Here is an 18621-nt window from a genome sequence, read left to right as displayed (position 1 = left end):
GTAGCCCTTGAATCTTGTGTGCTGAGTTTCCAGTTCATTTTCTTGCAGCCTCACCCTCACTAAAAGGGAATGTCTATCATTCTGACTGACAGGGGAAGAATATCCATGTCAAGTAAAGTCCAAGGTGTGTCTCCCTCCTGACTCCTGGCCTCCTTGCCGTGTTCAAAACAGCAATGCCACATCCACGGTTGATGCTGCATGACCTGTTTTACATCAGCTGTTAAGCTTATACCATATGCAACCACTATCTGTTACCCTACACTGTTAGAGCAGCTGCTTACAGTGCATTTTGGAGGCAGCTCTAGGTTCAGTGCTGCATTGAAAACACGGCCTCCTGAAACTCAGAGAGATGTGACATTTTCCATCAGCGAAGCACTCATTAATACTGCTGTTTTTAACACTCCAAAAGGCCACTCTACTATATGAAATTTATTCCCCGATATTAAAAACAGGACCTGAAGGATTAATAAATGTAATGATGCCAACTGGGATGGCAGGAGAGAGAAGCTGCATGACCCACTCACCTCAATGCAGCATACTTTCAGTCTTTGAAACACAGCATGAGAAAATCAGTTGCATTCTTTTTATTTCAAATGCAGGAGAATTCCCTGAGTAAGCACTTGGCCAGGACTTAAAATAAACCTGTGGAACAGGTTCCCACAGCCACGGTGCTCTGGAGGTGGCAGGTTCTTTGGCCCAGGGAAGCGAAGGCCTGGCAGAAGCTCTCGATTCATTTCCAAAGCTTCACACTGCGCTGTCATCAGCCTCCTTCAGAACAGCAGTCTCCTCCCCATCCACATCTCCTTTCCGACTGAGCTCTGGGCTTGGAATTGCTCTTTGACTGTTCTGCCACAAAAGGGATTTTTCATATTTGGTCTTAAAAAGTAATCCGTGACCTAAAGAAGGAAGGAGGAGAAAGGGAAAAAATTAAAAGCAAAGAAAAAAGAGAAACAGAAAGGAAGTGAACACACTGGAAAGTGGAGTAGATCATTCCCTGTAGCTACAACAAATGGGTCTGGAAAGAACTCATCCCAAAGCCTTGGAATAAAAAGAAATGCTCTTGAATGTGCATTAGGTGCAGATTTTAACAGACACGGCCCACTGTGTGAGATAAGGCATTTGCTCAATGACCCCCAAGGACAGAAAAACAGCTGTGCTTACCTGGACAGTCTGCTGTCTCTTTGAATGCTCTTTTCTTGCAGCAGCCTCGGCACATGTTAAACACACATTTATTGCCCTGGGTGGGGGTGGAAAGAAGCTTATATCATTAACAAAAATATACATACATACATATATATAAGTATATATGTGAATATATAAAGTATAATTAGCAGCAACAATCCAGCTCTGCACATTCAGACCTTTGGAAAAAGCCTGGAAGCATTTACATCTCATATAATGAAGCTGACAGCTGAGCTGATGTCATGGAGAGTGGGGAGGACAGCTATCAGTTGTGCACAGAGAACCAAAATGGTAAAAACCCCCCAAAGCCACAACCAACCCACAAACCCACAGTCCACTTCGGCAGCAGCCCTGGTCAGTGGGCAGCCTGGGTCACACACCACACACACAGCAAATGCTGTGAGCACTTTGGAACACGAATGATGATGTTCGTTACAGCTGAGCTCACTGTATTTCTCAATGGAAGTACCATATGAAATCAGGTGCTTGGCAGCTGCTTGTAATTGTCTTTTAACTATGCCTAAAATAATCAATCTGACCACATCCATTTCTTCCCTTTCTGCAGCTTAAAATACACCAAAGTATCCATTTTAGTATAAAGCCAGACCCTTCTCCAGGGAAGGGCAGCAGTTCAATCTGCATGGTCTACAGCTTGGCTGGGTGGCTCTCATGCTCACACATACTCCATGAGCTTTGAGTGATTTCCCCCATCCCAATGAGATACACCTTCATGTCTGGGCTCTGCTTTGCTTTGTTCTTCCTGCTCCTTGCTAACCCCTACACAACACAGCTTAGGAACTCAGAAGCTAGAAAAAAAACATAGGCCCATTCTAAACACTTCAAGACCTGCCTACAACATTACAATGATGCAAATTCAACACAAACATGAGAACAAGTCCCATTTTGAACAATCCTGCTTGAAGGCCCGTGCTGTGAAATGGTCCAGGAATGAAATGGTGGCTTCAGAACCAGAACACCCAAAAGCTCAATGTTTTCCCATTAATGAACACAGCAAGAAGTCTTTCTGTTGCAGCAACTCAGAACTGAGTCCCAGCTGAACGCTGTTCATAACAATAGTGCTCCAGAACAGAGCAACATCCCCTGTCACCACCCCCAGAGCTTCACACGTATGTATTGCAGGATGCTGACGTGGCCCTACCTCATGAAAATGCTTTACTGGACACTGACACTGACTTACCTTAGGGTTTCCACATTGATCACACTTTGCATATTTAGCTGGAAAAGACAGAGAACTGACTTCAGCAATGGTGTTTCATATGGAAAGAGTACATTCAAAAAATCAGTGCCAGACAAAGCACAGTGCTGTGATAGTCAGAAAGGGGGCTCTTTTAAAACTAAAATACAGTGCCACAATGAATAGTGCAGAGCAGGTAAAGATACACTGAGTTTTTCAGTGCGTTTAAGTTAGATGCAAATATAAAAAAAATAATTTCAATTCTGTGCAAAAGAGGTGGAAATCTGCTTGAAACACACAGGAAATTCCAGTTTCTAATACCAGCAGCTGATACTGCTTTGTTTGTAAAGCATTTTGAGCTTTAAAGAGTTGCTTATTGTGGACTACTGACCTCCTTTGGTGATGAGGTTCCTTTCCAAATGAACACAAATTGAATCGTGCTGCCTACTACCAAACTGCCCAACAATCCACCCTATTTTCAGGAAGTTTCTACATCTACATAAACACGACCAAGAAAGAAGTGGCAGATGATGCAGCAGTGGTGCATAGATGCCAACAGATGGAACTTACGTTTTAAAGATGGGTCGAAGCTTTTATTTGGATTTCTTAACTTCTTTTTTTGCTTATTCTTCGACAGAAGCTCAGAATTTCCATCTTCTTCCTCTTCCAGAGAACGTTTCCCACGCACACCTTTTTCAGTCCCCTGGGTTCCATTCTCCTTGCATCTCTCCTTCGGCCTGAAATGGTGAATATCAGCCTAAGTTGGCTGAAGGGGAGAAATAGGTGTTCTCTGGACACTGTCAGCCTATAGAAAACTTCTAAGCTTTCTATCATAGCTAAATTACAAGAAGATGATATTGCTTTTAGATGCGAAAGTACACCAGGTTCAGAAAGTGGAATTCTTGCTTTTTACTTTCTGAAGGGAGAGAAACCTGAGGAGAATCTGAAGGAGACGATACACACGATAAGCAAAATCCCCATGAACAAAACAGTAACCAGGAAAAAAGAAAAAAGAGACAGAAGAAAAATAACCTGGAGTTTCCATCTGTTTTCAAATGCATGTAAGCTCCAAAAACAGGGCTGAGTTACTCTACAGTGACAGTATGGGCAGGAAAAGCATCTGCGTACCTGGCTGCATTAATGTAGGTAACTCACCCTGGCCTGATGTATGGCTGGCAGATCCAGTGGAAAAAAGGCAACCCCTCTTTTGGCTTCTCTCCTTCCTTCTGATTTGCTATTTCCTCCTGCAGCACAGGGTTACAGTCAGCTTTCCTGCACTTCTCAGGAAATATTCTAAATAGTACTTAAAGCTCCAGGAAACCACTGAGTGTAATTTAAACTAATTGTCAGTTAGATACAGAAAAACAGAACAAAAAATCAAACAACAAAACACCTCTAGGAATACAGAAATGAAGCAGATTTCTAACCCTTAAATCAGCTTTCGCTGATGCAAAGCTGTTTGGGTTTCTCACAGTTGGTAAGCTGAAAGTTCCAGGGAGGTGCCTAACAGATATGAGCCACACTGACACATGTGGTGCCTCCCCACCACGTGCAGACAGAGCTGTCTGGGGGAGCAGGGCCCACCATGGTACCTGGCAGCGCAGTTTCAGTTCCCTGTTGACGTCCACGATTCCCTCTAGAGTCTTCACTTTTGCTAATTCTTCACGCAGCTGCTGGTAAACTTGAAGCCTGAGGCAAAACCCAAACACCAAGTCGTGTTTATTCGTTATTCACTGTAAGGAGATCATCTAAAAATGTCTTTACAAAAGCCTCCTATGGAGTTTTCTCACTGCGCTTGCCTGTGGTAGGAGTTCACCTTCTTTAACTCTAGTTATCTGTTCCTCTTTCAGGTAAATACTTGTGAGTTTGGGCATGTAAACATGGTACTCTGAGATAAGTGAACATGAGCAGGCCACACAGTAGCTACTCCTCAGGAACTGCTCATGAACGTGCTCTTACTCCACCATAAATGCAAGACAGCTTTCTGCACAGTGAATGAGGCAGGTAGTTCACGTTTGCCATGAAGTGCATGAATGCATAGAGACCACTGCCACACTGCAGCCTATGGGCTCTGATCTCACAGCCTAATTTATCTCCTAGTAACTCCTTCATTCCCCAAGCCCTGTTTTACTGCAGTGAAGGCTGAAGGCTTCAGCCCACTTTCTCTCCAGGAAGGTTCAAGAAAGAAAACCTTACAAGACACTAACCCCGGTCAAACAAATTCTTGTATAGAAAAGTTGAACACCTGCTAAGCAGAATGAGCCCAGAAAACATGAGGAGTGTCCTGGAGATACTCACGTGTGATGCCAGAGCTTGAAGAGATGAGCCCTGACATAAGACAATGGACAGGGGTATTTCTGCACTATCTCCAGATACTCCTCAGCCATCTCCCACACCAATGGGTTCCGTCCCTCAAATAAAGCTGGGTTATGAAGATTACCTTCTAGGAAATGAAAAGAAACACAGTTTCATTTCAGGATTGAAACAGACAACAAAATCCAGGCTCTGCAGTTTGACCAGCTTGTAGCAGCCAGCCACAGATATTCACAAAGAACAGAGGCTCCAGAAGTGCTAGCCTGACCTCACAATACTTTATACATAGTTTGTAATTCAGTGCAATAGCTCATAACTAATTAAAATCTCCCCACAAAAAGTAAAAAATAAAAATAAAAACAAATCAATGCCAATGGTTGAATATTTAGACAATGAGTGTCGTATGTTAAGTTTACAGTCTCATTTGTTTGGCTTAAATATGCAAACAGGGCTTCTTACATGCTCAACTAGTGTGACAAACCTTTGTTAACCACTGCTTTCTCAAAAACAAGATTCTGCAGTGTCCCTGGCAATATGTTCCACTGCTTTAGATGTGTGAGTGCTGAGTATTCACCAATTAACAGATGCCACAAGAACATTCCAGGGCCACAGGAGAGTTTTTGCCAAGTAATTAGATGTGAGCCGTCCACTGAGTGGTACTGCAAGTTCAACACAACAATTCTTACTGTGAAGTGATTCCTGATCCTGGGGAGAAATGGCCCAATGGGGAGAGAAAGGCCACACAGCTTCCCATCAAAGTTGTTCACCACACATCAGCCCAATGTAGGCTTTATATAAATGTATATGGAGAGTAAGAAACACTTTGTGTCCTCATCTATTAACAGTAAAAGCTCTTTACCTGCACTCATGACACCGTGCACTCCTGTCTTACGGATACACTCTTCCACATCACTGAGACACTGGATGTTTCCATTTGCAAACACAGGAATGCTCACAGCTTTTCTGTATCAGTGAATAAACCAGACGTATAACACTGAGAATTAGGACAGGGTGGAGTTAATCCAGAACTTCTACTCCTGTCACACAAACAGACACTTCAGTGCCATTGCATGCAGAGCTTAAAATCTACCTGCTACTAAAATGGGTATTGCTCACTAACCTGACAGCTTGAATGTGCTCCCAGGATGCCACGCCAGCAAGGGGTCCCTTCTGCTCTTTTGTACGGCCATGGACTGTCAGCAGCTGGAACACAAAGTCCCATTTACTTCTTAAGTGTATGAACCACTGCAACAAATCCACTGACAAAAGACTGCCCTGAATCCAACACACTTCACAAACACTACTGAGTTCCCAGGGCTCTTTAAGAAGTGCAAGGATGCTGGTGTAACAGAAGGGTATCACTGGGTCACCTGCTCTGGCACAGTCCTGGGCTTTGTTTGACTTCATGATCTTGTCATGCCACAGAGCAGATCTAGGGAAAACCTAAAGATTTCCCATTGCATTGGCTCCTACTGATGATAGGCTGATCTGGCCTGCCCCTCAGCAGAAGGCCCAAGTACTGGGAGTACTGGGAATACTGCCTCTCACCACAGACCATCTCCTCTAATTTAACTTGGATCCTGGACAGTCAGCCTATTTTTTAATTGGTGGTGGCCTTACTGTATTTTGTTTGATTTCTGGTAGCCCTGTGGATCTCATGCATTCAACACTGCCTCCTGCAGCTCTGTGTCAGATGGAGATGCTGACCCACAAGGAAAGATGACACACTGTGTAGTGATTCCAAGAGAGACTCTGAAATCAAGTTTCCTATCATACTAGCAACCCAGTATGCCATCTACAAATGCCAACGCATTGCACCCCATTCTTCCTGTCCGTAAAACAAGGCAGCCTATCCATCTCCACAGCACGCCAGGATCATGAGACTCTGCACACAGAGCTGTGCCCAATGCCCAAGGGCAGGGAGCAGCAGCCTCCTCACCTGGCAGCCAGCCCTCTCCAGCATCTGTGCGTATTTCACTGTCTTGTCAATCTCTGGGAAAACACGGATTTTGCACGTGATGGGAACAGAGAGCTTCTCGTTGGCCAGCAGAACTAGGAGAGATGGAAAAGGCAGTGAGTCAGTGGGCTGCACAACGCTGTGGGAAGATCAGACACTGTGTGTGATGTAGAAAAAGCCAAAAGATACCACATCACACAGCTCTGGCAGCTTAAACCATCAGCAATGTCCTTTGCAATCCTTACCACAGAGGTCATCCAACCCAGCCTTGAACACCTCCAGGGATGGACGGGGCATCCACAGCCTCTCTGGGCAGCTGTTCCAGCACCTCACCACTCTCCTGGTAAAGAACTTCCCCCTAACATCCAACCTAAATCTTCCCTCTCTCAACTTAAAACTGTTCCCCCTCGTCCTGCTGTTATCTACCCTTTCAAAGAGTTTACTCCCTTCCTGTTTATAGGCTCCCTTCAGGTACTGAAAGGCTGTAATGAGGTCACCCTGCAGCCTTCTCTTCTCCAGGCTGAATAAGCCCAGCTCCCTCAGCCTGTCCTTGTAGGGGAGGTGCTCCAGCCCCCTGATCATCTCTGTGGCCCTTCTCTGGATCCTCTCCAACAGCTCTTTGTCTTTCTTGTACTGGGGGCTCCATACCTGGACACAGTACTCCAGATGGGGCCTCACAAGAGCAGAGTAGAGAGGGACAATCAGCTGCCTGTCCCTGCTGGCCACCCCTCTCATGATGGAGCCCAGGATACCATTTGCTTTCTGAGCTGCAAGAGCACACTGCTGGCTCATGTTAAGTTTGTTATCCATCAGGACCCCCAGGTCCTTCTCTGCAGAGCTGCTCTCAAGGACTGCTCCTTCCAGTCTGTATAGATGCCTGGGGTTCCTCCGGCCCAAGTGCAAAACCCTGCACTTTGCCGTGTTGAACCTCATTAGGTCCACCCGGGCCCACCTTTCAAGTCTGTCAAGGTCCCTCTGAATGGCATCCCTTCCTTCCTCCGTGTCAACTGCACCACTCAGTTTGGTGTCGTCAGCAAACTTGCTAAGGGTGCACTCAATTCCATTGTCAATGTCATTGATAAAGATGTTAAAGAGCACCGGTCCCAGGACAGACCCCTGGGGGACTCCGCTCGTTATCAGCCTCCACCTGGACATAGAGCCATTGGTCACCACCCTCTGTCTGCGGCCTTTCAACCAGCTTCTTATCCAATGAGTGGTCCACCCATCAAATCCACATCCCTCCAATTTGGAGATAAGGATGTGGTGGGGGACCACGTCAAAGGCCTTGGTCAAGTCCAGGTAAATGACATCGGTTGCCTTCCCCTCATCCACCAACACCGTCACTCCATCACAGAAGGCCACCAGATTGGTTAAGCATGACCTTCCCCTGGTGAAGCCGTGCTGGCTGTCTCGGATCACACACTCATTCCTCATGTGATCGAGCATGTCATCCAGGAGGATCTGTTCCATGATCTTCCCAGGCACAGAGGTGAGACTCACCAGCCTGCAGTTCCCTGTAGTTTTCTTCTAATCCAAATCCTAGAAGTTCTAATGAAGAAGCAAGTGAGGTGTATAGAGATCCAAGCAGAAAACAGCACTGTGTGGAGCAGGAAGAAGAAGCAGCAGAGCTTTGCCCGTCTTGCACAGAATAACCTCACTAGGCAACTCTCTTCCAAACCAAATGAGCTGTGTGCTGTTCTCACCTCAAGGCTCTGCTGGCTTACAGCTCTCACTAAGAGAAGTGCCCCAATGACCACATGACACATTGGGTAGAAGCACTGTCTAAGTACTCCGCAGTGTCTTTTGCTGAACACAATCCAAGATTCCCTGCACCACAGGGAACACCACAGAAATAACATTCTATAACTCTGCAGTTCAGACACTGGCTTTGAAGCAAGGAGAAGGAACATTCTTGGCTCTACACAAGGAACGAAACCTTCCTTAACAAGAAAGTAGTTCCCAGTGTGTTCCCTAAAAGAAACAAAAATATACAGTACTGTTCATGACTGCTACCAATACCCCTGAGGGCATATTACACAAATTAGGAGAAGAGAGGAATAACTTGGTAAGGTGTGGGCAGAAAGAGAAGATTCACAAAGAGCTGATCAGAAAAGGGCAATGGGGGCTCAAGACAGAAATGCTCTCCCTGGTAACATGCTGGGTGCTCTGCTTTTAGCAGCTGGGGAGCCACCAAGCCATCACCAGACTGGGACTTCAGTGACTCTCTTCAGGTGAAAGGTTTCTGAGGTCCTTCAGCAGTTGTAGGGTGAGCTGTGAGTGGGGTATCACAAAGTGCCACAAAGTGCAGCCCTTCCCAGACGGACACACTGCACCCCTTCCTCCCTATGCCTCCCCTTACTCCTGAGTTCAACCTATTCCCTCTCAAAGTAAGCCCCTCTAGAAACTTACTCATTCTCTGAAGAAGATCCCATTCCTCTTGCAGAAATGCTCCATAGTGACCTGTAACAAAACAGCATCAAACGACTCGTGCAGAAGGTTCTGACTTACACATACACAAAGATCCAGGCACTCGCTGACAGAAGCAGAACAAACCTATCCTCAGAATCCCAAGTCTTCAATCACAGGTTCTGGTGTTTGAAACACAGCTTATGTTTGCAACACCATTAAAGGTTCAGCAGGTTTTATTCTCTATATGCCACCGTGAATTAACTCTGTGCAAGCATCAAGGAAATGGGGCATGCTGAGTGGTGCTTTTAAGTGTACTTTTGTGAATGTAAGCTCTCTGATCAACTGAAATTGGGAAAGATAAATAAATAAATCAAGCTCCTCCAAAAAAAGGCTTTTTTGAAGGACATTCTAGACAGAGCTATCGTTCAAGAGAAATAGGAATTATTAGTATCCCTAATCTTGCTCAGGTACTACAAAGCCGTATTTGTTACAGTGGGCGTAATTAAGTCTGATTTCAACAGTACTGATGCCACCCCCACCAAGTCTTAATTCTGTCATCTTAATGCCCTGCTGCCAAAGCACATATTCAATACACGCCACATCTTTGTTTACCCCAGGTTCAAATTTGCACATACCTCTCTTTGCAATCATCTGGGGGCAACCCAGATTCAGGTCTATGGCATCACAATAATCCTGAGCCAACAGCGCCGCTTGGACAAATACCTCAGGATCATTGGCACAGAACTGGGAAGGAGACAAAGACAAGCAGAATAAGCAGGCAATAGCTTTTTTTCCCACGTACTGTCAACAGATCACGACATGCTGTCAAAGCAACCCACTGCTACAGAAAACGGGCACAGTTCTACTGTCATTTCTCAACTCGAATGGTTCCAAATGAACGGATCGGTGACACTGATCAGCTGAAGACCCTCAACCTCCTAACAAAAAAATGAAAAAAGGTGAGCACTGAAGAGGCAAAGAAATATTTGCAGAGTCTTTCACATATGGTAGAAGGGGACAGCCCTTCATATCTGCTGTGGAGCAAACAGTGTTATTATAGGAGCACATCCAGAGTTGAAGAAAGGAGCTACCTGTGGGTCTCAGGATCCGGAGGTAATTCCAGCTTTATTGATACTGCACATCAATTTACTCAGAACAATGAGGTCAACCTGAGGCTGTTTCATGGGAGAGCTGTGGCACTGGGGCTGTGCCTGCTGTCCCAGGAGCTTCTCTGTGCCCAGTGGGGCACAGCCCTTCCCTCACCCCTACCAGCACAGCTCAGCGCCAACATCAGTCAGACTTTTACGGCCTTCCCACAGCCAGGGAAGACGATCCCCTTCTGCAGCAGAGTCCTCCTCATCCATTTTGCTGCTCTGTACGTGAGAACCGCCCGGCTTGAGCTGCCCATCCTTCCCTGTGCTGTGCTGCAGCCCCACAGGCCCCTCTCTATTGCTGAACGTAGCGCAATACTCAAGAAGCAGAAACAAGGTCCCATCTGGAGTACTGCACCCAGGTCTGGGCCCCCCAGTAAAAGATAAGACAGGGAGCTGTTGGAGAGGGTCCAGAGAAGGGCCACAGAGATGATCAGGGGGCTGGAGCACCTCCCCTACGAGGACAGGCTGAAGGAGCTGGGCTTGTTCAGCCTGGAGAAGAGAAGGCTGCAGGGTGACCTCATTGCAGCCTTTCAGTACCTAAAGGGAGTCTACAAACAGGAGGGGAGTCAACTGTCTGAAAGGGTAGATAACAGCAGGACAAGGGGAAATGGTTTTAAGTTGAAGGAGAGAAGATTTAGGTTGGATATCTAGGGGAAGTTCTTTACTGTGAGAGCAGTGAAGTGCTGGAACAGCTGCTCAGAGAGGCTGCGGATGCCCCGTCTTTGGTGGTGTTCAAGGCCAGGTTGGATGGGGCCCTGGGCAGCCTAGGCTGGTATTAAGTATGGAGGTTGGCAGCTCTGCCTGCAGCGGGGGGTTGGAGCTTCATGATCCTTGAGGTCCCTTCCAACCCAAGCCATCCTGTGATTCTGTGACTCTACAAAACACAGAAAGCTTTGAAGCATGTCCTCTCTTCCTTGCGTTCGCTTTTCTGTCTCTTGTACTACAGCCCAGCACTGAGCTCGAGGTTTGAGAGAGAACCCGGCGCTCCTCCCCGCGGAACCAGGCGGGGCAGAAGCAAGGGCTGCAGGGCGAGGGGCAGAGGCCTGAATGCCACCAGCAGCTACGGGATCACAGAACGGCTCAGGTCGGAGGGGACCTTAAAGGTCATCGAGCTCCACCCCTACCGAGGGCCGTGTGCCCACAGCTCGGGCTGCCCAGGGCCCATCCACGGCACCTCCAGGGATGGGGCACCACAGCTGTGCGCAGCGCCACGGCCTCACCGCCCTCCGAGCACAGAATCTCCCCCTCACACCTGACCCAAATCTCCCCTCCGTCCTTCCAAAGCCATCCCCGCGGCCCTACCGCCGCCATCAGCCCGTAGGAACGCTCGGTCCCCCCCCGCCTGGAGCGCTGCCCCGCGCGGCGCCCACCTGCACGATGAGCGGGCGGTCCTCGGGACAGGCCTCGCCGTAGAGGTTCTCGCGGCGGTAGTTGGCGTCCCTCAGGAAGACCTGGGCGTGCAGCATCGGCGTGTAGCAGAGCTGGGCGCCGTGCCGGCGGCTCAGCAGCCTCCAGGCCAGCTCGCTCTGGTCCACCATGGGAGCCACCACGTAGTGGGCGCCGCGCAGCGTCTCCCTCCAGAACGCCTCCCCGCGCAGCTTCGGCATCTCCCTCTCGCCGCACCCCGCCGCGGGGCCCGCAGCCGCCGCCTGAAGCCCGCAGGCTCGGCCCGGGCAGGGCAGCGCGGCGGCCGGACGGTGCAACCGCCATCTCCCTCCGGCCGCTCCCGCGGTGCCGCCGCGCGTCGTCCCCTCCGGAAACCGCAGCGCCGCTGACGGGGACCGCGCGCGGACGGGGCCGGGGGCAGAGCGGGGAGCGCCGTCCTGCGGCTGCACGGAGCCCCTCAGCCCTTCGGCACACGTCCCACGGAGGAGTCCGCGAGGGATTCTTCCACCTACGGTCTTCCTTCCCACCCTCCCCCCCACTGCCTGTCAGAGGCCGAAGCAATCAACCAGCTCTGCTATCTGACCTAGGCAGCCTCTCTAACCTTCCCTTTCCCCTCATGCTACTTAGAATCACGGGATGGTTGGAGCTGGAAGGGACCCTAAAGGCCATCTGGTGCCAGCCCTGCACTGAGCAGGGACACCCACAGCTCCAGCAGTGCTCACAGCCCATCCCCTGACCTCGGCTGTCTGCAGGGATGGGGCAGCACCGCCTCTCTGGGCAATCCGCGCCACTGCCTCACTGCCCATAGTTAAAACTTCTTCCTTGTATCCAAACTAAACCTCCCTTCTTTTATTCTGAAATCATTTCCCCCATCCCATCCCAACAGACCCTGCTAAAGAGCCTGCGCCCATCTTACAGCCCCTTTAGGAACTGAAGGCCGCTCTCAGCTCTCCCCATAGCCCTCCCTTCTCCAGGCTGCACAGTCCCAGCCCTCAGCCTGTCCTCATAGGGCCGTTCCATCCCTGGGAGCATTTCTGAAGCCCTCCTCTGGCTGTGGACAACAGCTCCATGTCTCCCCCATACTGAGGACTCCACACCCACACACAGTGCTCCTGGGAGGTCTCAGAGCACAGAGCAGAGCTGTGTTCTGTCCTTACACCCCCAGTTTGTGCTGACAGCAGGGGCTGCCTTGCACTCAGCTTTGTTTTACCTCATGAAGTTTCCTTGGGTCCACAGCTGAGCCTGTTCAGGTCCCTCTGGATGCCCCATCCCTTGGGCACGCTGACCACACCACACGGCTGGGTGTCATCCACCAACTGCTGAGGGTGCACTTGATGCCACTGTCGATGTCACCGAGGACATTAAAGTATGCTGGTCCCATTACTGACCCCTGAGGGACACCACTGCTCACCAAACTCCATCTGGACATCAGGGCATGGACTCTGTGTACAATTTCACAACCAGTTCACCCATCAAATCCCTATCTTCCCAGTTTGGAGAGAAGGACATTGTGGGAGGCTATGTCAAAGGCCTTACTGAAGTCCACACACCAGTGGCCCTTCCCTTGTCCCCTGACACAGTTATTTCAGTTATTTCCATGATAATGGAAAGCCACAGGGTTAGTCAGGCAGGATCTGCCCTCAGGGGAGCCATGCTGGTTGCCTGATCTTACTAAACCAACTGCAGGAGAAACCATTTTTACTTTTTAAAGTTGCTTTCTCTGGCTAAGGAGGATTACTTCTTTCCCCTTGGGAAGCTGAAAACACAAAGGCACAGTAATAGCTCTGGTGCTTTTTGCTTAGTGTTAGGCTACGCTGCAGATTTCAGGCTTACTGCCCACCATTTTGTAACAGCAACATGTGTTTTTTCTGAGCCTAAGTCAGACGACAGAGCAGGGCAGGGGCACAGGAGAGCAGAGAAGATGCTGAAGAGGAGGATGGAATGGGAGTAGCAGTTGACAGGAGACCCCCGCTTCAGTTTCCACAACAAAGGGTAAATGTGAAGGACTCCTACCTTTGACCTCTCAGCACAAGTGCCTCTCTTTGATTCTGCATGATGCTGCTATTGTTCTACCCACACTGAGAAATAACGAGCAGTACCAGCGCTAATAAGGTTTTTATTTTTGGCACACTGTATTCAGCAGCCAGTTACATAATGGGTTACAGGGCAGCAGCTCATTATTAGACAATTAGGGGGAAAACAAAACAAAACAACAACCTCCTGCCTTTCAAATAACAACCACAAGAACATTGAGAGCATAGAGGCTATAAGTAATTCTTGAGGAATTTCTATGACTAAACCAGTATCCTCAAGCTTTGCCTAGAAGAGACCATGCACAGTTATGTTTATACAGAGAACTTGTACAACTCTTGATTGGACAGCTGCAACAGCATTAGTCCTCCATCCCTCCACACAGCCCATTCAGAACTGCACCGCCTTCCTTCAGAGCTGAGATGCTGGGTCAGAATCGTTAACACTTCATTTTAGTGCAGAACTACTGTACCTGTTTTGTTAGAAGCTTTAAGCACTCTTTTTCCTTCTGGCTGTTCAGTACAACCAAGGCAGAGAGGATTCTTTCCCTCTTTTCGGGCTCACTACAGCTGCCAGTAGTAAAACAAGAAGGTAAACAGAACAAAAAAAAAAAAAGAAGAAAAAACGCAAAGAAAAAGATACTGGTCCCTGGTTGTTTTATTTAATGTGGTGTCATATGCTAGGATGTGCACGGATAGCGCACAGTAGATGCAATGAAGTCCCCTGTTATGCATGTATGCCCAGTCCCTATAGCTACTTTTCAGTGTCACATTCTTTGCAGCTGTAAGGCACCTCCCTGCACACACTGCCTGCCTCCTTACGCCTGACCACCGTCCCTCACAGGTTAATAGCATGTATTCCCACTGCCTGCTTAGCACTCTCAACGACCTTGAGGTAGATGCTATTAGTCCCATTTTACAGATGGGGAAACTGAGGCGGTAACACGAACCACTTGTACAAAACCACAACAGTGGAGCCAGAATCAGAATTTTTCAGAGTTTCCACTTCAATCTTTTGGGTATGCATGTCATTTGGTTGCATCTAAGGTACCAAAAAGCATGGCGATGAGAAGCCGTGCTCCAGGATTATCTCAGTTCTTCTTTCTTAATGTTATTTCTACAGACTCCAACCAGATATCTTAGCAGCAGTCTTGGCTTTATATCAAGAAATGAGAGATTCCAAATGAAACTTGAGGATTAAGAAGGTAATAGTAGAGAATGAGACAAAAAGCCAACCAGTGATCAATTCTGTTTAATTCTAGGAAAGCCAAAGAGGAAAAGACACTCTTCTGATTAAAAAAAAAAAAAGTAAAAAACAAAACTTAATTCTAGAAATGCTTTAAGCTGACATTATGTTGTTTGTATTTCAGATTTCACAAAAGAAATACTTTATAAAACTAAAACCAGTTAACCCAGCCACTCTCCACAGAGGGTTGTATAAGCAAGAGACGCTAGGTCAGAACCTGCCACGAGGAACCAGCTGTTCCTCTCACTGGAATGCTCCTGAACTCACAGGATGCTTCACTAGGGGATGAATACAGAAAGAACAGGGGTTTACAGAAGTTCTGAGAGGCAGTGGAATGCCTCCTGGTTGGTACTTCATTGCTATTCAGGTCTCCTCTGTATCATAGGCGTAGCAAGGATTTACTGATTTTGGAAAAGACAGATCCAGCATAGCAAAAGTCAGTCATTTTTAAATTGAATTTTATGCAAGTTTCCTTTAAAAAGGTACTGTATCTTAAAATCATGCCATCAAACTTTTACTTAGCTAACTTATGTGGGATCTCCAGTCTCACTGCCAGAGGAAAATGCATACTCAAGGCTTAAGCAAGCCCTATGCTACATAAAATACACTGGGGTACTGGGTAGATGCTTCTATGTTTGCATGAACTTTGGTTATGGGAGAGCAAGGGTAGGAGGATTTATACCGTGACCAATGGAGAACTCTATTCCCCCTGACATTCCAAATGCCTGGTTGGATGGAGCAACTGGAGGTGGGAAGGAACAAAGGTGAAGCAATAGCCGTAATGCTTTACTGTGTTTCTGGTAATGCAAAGCACAGAACCTTGCAGAGATATAAACTAAGTACATACCTAGGGACAGCTCTGCCTGCTTGTATCAGCCCAAGTTAAGGCTGTTCAATACAGTGGCATCTGTTGAACCATCCATCCTGCCCTCCACGCCTCTCTCCCCACAAGGGTGGGTGATGGCAAGGACCTTCACTTCCACCCTTCTGAACAAGGCAGGGTGGGGGGGGGGGGGGGTGAAAGAAAAACCACACACAGAAAAATCACTAATCAAAATTAACAAAACGCCACAAAAAACAAACAACAAAAAATGAAACACAAACAAAAAAATCAACTAAAAAAAAAGAAATGGGCTGTTCCATAGATGCACTTTGGTTTAACAAATGGGCAACCTCCCCTTGTAGAATAAACCTATCCCTCCAAAACGGATGTTTCCTTTTCTGATACCCACGATAAATTAAAACCAAGCAAGAAGTCTCTGATTTGACACAATAAATACTTAGACTATATCAAATTAAAAAAATATAGTTACAAAAGCCTCAATGGAATTCTCTTTCTGACCTCACTACAGACAGATTCTTCACAGACAACAGGTATCTCCGAAATCAGCTGCAGTTCCCCTCTCTGCTCACTGGGCTTGGTCAACAAGTGCTATCACTTACCCTTTGGAATACTGTTAAGACAAAACAATATAGAGCACGAGAAGTCTACTCCTAAATTTGTTTTTCATACTGCCAAAGCTGTAGGAAGCCACCATCGTCGGGGAACCCCCACAGCAGTGCACAGTGACAGTCACAGCACCGCAGTAACACGGGCAGGGATACTGGGGAAATAGACAAAGCATAGGAAGGGAAGAGGAGAGAGAGAGAACACGTGAAAGTTAGGAAAGATGACTGAGTGAGAGAGGAAACAAAGAGACCAATCAAGTTCAGCTGGCCTTCCCAGCTCTGGCAGCAGAGCAGATGAGATGTTGTTCAACAGGAAGAGTTCCTTGGGGTCTGTCATAACTAGGAATGTTGTTGGCATTTTCTTCACCACTGACAGTAAGTGAGCAGAAGTTAACCTTCTCTGACACTGACACGTGGCTCTGCCAGTGAGCCATGGATGATCCCAATGATTGATTCAACACCATCTCCCTCCAATAAGGTGCGGTGATCTCCTTCAATGATGTGGACTGATACTTTTCCATCGCATACCTGCACAGACACAGAACACATTCTCAATTTAAAACCAGCTAGCCCTGCAGCTGCTTCAGGTCTGTCAGCCTGAGTTACTCATATTTTACACCATCTTTAACAAATGTTTCTGAAAAAACACAACCAGATACATTTTTATAGATGTTTTACAGTATTTGTGCCCAACCCACGAGTTTTGTTTTCATTGCCCTCTTTATTTTAATGTGTTAATTAAAAAAAAGTTTTGTTACTTCTATACATTAACTATGTTATATACATTTTATATACAGCCCAAGACAATTCCTCTTCACTCAATGCAGCCCAGGCAAGCCAAAAGGTTGGACACCCATGTGAGCACTGTAGTTTGATAGGTGATCCACTCACACATAAGCTGGGCAGGAAAACATCACCAACATGATACTAACAGAATAATTTACCTACTTTATCTATTAATAGATACCTACGTGCCCTTAAGAAAACCAAATAACCCTCCATCTGTCTTCCTCCCACCACCATACCTCTTCCTCTAGGGGCATTATAGAACTTTTCTCACATTCAGGCTAGCTTGGAAGCAAGAGTAAATGCAAGTCTGAAGTCAGAAGGGGTGGGAGATGCCAATATAGCAAATGTAATTTAGAAAACTCCTTACTGCAGACAACAAGAAAAAGGAATGCAAGACACTTCCCCTTTTATCTAAACAGGAGCTATAGAACAGTGACCTTGTTGGCCTGTAGTCCAGACAACTTGTTGGTTTTTTTTAGACCCACAGGATTCCCACAGATTATCATATGGCCCACAAAATGTAACCAAGAAAAGCTGCCTCTGTTGTCAGAGGGCTTGTATTCATTCTTTTAAGCCTGCACTCATGCAGTGAACAAACTTTTGGGGTCCACACTCAAACATCAAAGACTCAAAGTTACTTTTGTCAAGTTACACTCCTTTAACATCTTTCTTATCCAAAATCTACTTAGGGAGCCATAAGAATTAGCTACAGAAAACAGATTATCCAGTACAGAGGCTAAACCTTCCCTTGGCCCTCCCTGCTCAGAAAGAAAATGCATGGAAACCATCAACTTAGTAGTTTCTGGAAACTTAATTCTTATCAGAGTGTTATAGCTGCAGAACAGTTACTTCTTTAACTTCAGTTTCATTCTTCTTCTCTCCCTAAGAATGCTTCCCATGCTTTTCCTTTATTCCCCCCACCTACCAGGGGACCCTCATCAGTCACCAACAGATCTCACACTGACCTCTGAGAGTCTGTAGTCTCCACCCAGACCTTCTTCATACTCATTGTGAGTCTTTGCCCGCATCAGTGTCACGTTCCCATGATACTTGGATTCTGGTATATACTTGTCAGCAGCCTTCAGCTTATGGTAAAAGGAAGCAGCAGCAAAGCTGAGTGCTTCACGGTTGATGTTTTTATGAATCTGAGTTATAAGGTCTGCAGCAGCATTGACACGAGCCTCCAGATCTTCCAAGGGCAGAAGAATCTCCAACAACTGGAAATGTTAAAACAAATTCCCCTTTAGTCTCAATATCTGGGAATTAATCTACACTAAACACATAAAAAACCACCACCCACAACCGCACCCTTCCTGTGCAATATAAGAATTACCTTATTGTATTCAATGCCTGTAAACTGCTGAACAAAGGCACACAGTGCTTCTGTCTCCAACGCAGCCTCATTTCCTTGGGTCAGCTTTGCTCTGTAGCTCTGAAAAAGAGAAAAGGAAAACACTGCTGTGAGAGGGATACACCTGAGCTTGAGTGTTAGATAAAAACCATTCCAGAAT

General features: G+C 47.0%; 2 protein-coding genes across 3 annotated transcripts in view; both read right to left on the bottom strand.

The window, feature by feature from the left end:
- Window positions 1–569: 569 nt before the first annotated feature.
- DUS1L (dihydrouridine synthase 1 like) lies at window positions 570–11928 on the bottom strand. 2 transcript variants are annotated; one of them, XM_004946151.5, is made up of 13 exons: window positions 11581–11928; window positions 9692–9800; window positions 9057–9107; window positions 6630–6742; window positions 5811–5908; window positions 5550–5653; window positions 4676–4820; window positions 3970–4066; window positions 3533–3621; window positions 2948–3114; window positions 2381–2418; window positions 1162–1237; window positions 570–896 (listed from the first exon to the last, which is right to left on the bottom strand). In XM_004946151.5, the coding sequence occupies exons 1-13, from the start codon at window positions 11815–11817 to the stop codon at window positions 745–747; spliced, it is 1476 nt and encodes a 491-aa protein (XP_004946208.2). In that variant the 5' UTR covers window positions 11818–11928; the 3' UTR covers window positions 570–744. The 2 variants fall into 2 exon arrangements, with proteins under 2 accessions (XP_004946208.2, XP_001232803.3); XM_001232802.7 differs by having other exon boundaries at window positions 5811–5893.
- A 1764-nt stretch (window positions 11929–13692) lies between these two features.
- Window positions 13693–18621, bottom strand: part of FASN (fatty acid synthase) — a 36114-nt gene continuing 31185 nt past the window's right edge. Inside the window, exons 41-43 of the mRNA NM_205155.4 lie at window positions 18444–18542; window positions 18076–18327; window positions 13693–16849 (exon numbers count right to left, since the gene is read on the bottom strand). Of these exons, the coding sequence (NP_990486.3) occupies window positions 16712–16849; window positions 18076–18327; window positions 18444–18542 (489 nt within the window). The 3' untranslated portion in view covers window positions 13693–16711. The remainder of the gene's footprint in view (window positions 16850–18075; window positions 18328–18443; window positions 18543–18621) is intronic.

The sequence above is a fragment of the Gallus gallus genome, chromosome 18 (assembly GCF_016699485.2).
Source record: "Gallus gallus isolate bGalGal1 chromosome 18, bGalGal1.mat.broiler.GRCg7b, whole genome shotgun sequence".
Classification (NCBI taxonomy): domain Eukaryota; kingdom Metazoa; phylum Chordata; class Aves; order Galliformes; family Phasianidae; genus Gallus; species Gallus gallus.
The sequence above is the reverse complement of the archived record's forward strand: the minus strand, read 5'-3'. Positions and strand labels throughout refer to the sequence as shown.

Bases quoted from the DNA above. Each gene is read 5' to 3' on its own strand.
- DUS1L (XM_004946151.5), bottom strand. From the start codon at position 11,817: ATGCCGAAGCTGCGCGGGGAGGCGTTCTGGAGGGAGACGCTGCGCGGC. The intron at 4,821-5,549 runs GTAAAGAGCTTT...TTCATTTCCTAG, and splicing joins GCACGGTGTCATGAGTGCAG to AAGGTAATCTTCATAACCCA. The intron at 1,238-2,380 runs GTAAGTCAGTGT...ACCCCCACCCAG, and splicing joins ATCAATGTGGAAACCCTAAG to GGCAATAAATGTGTGTTTAA.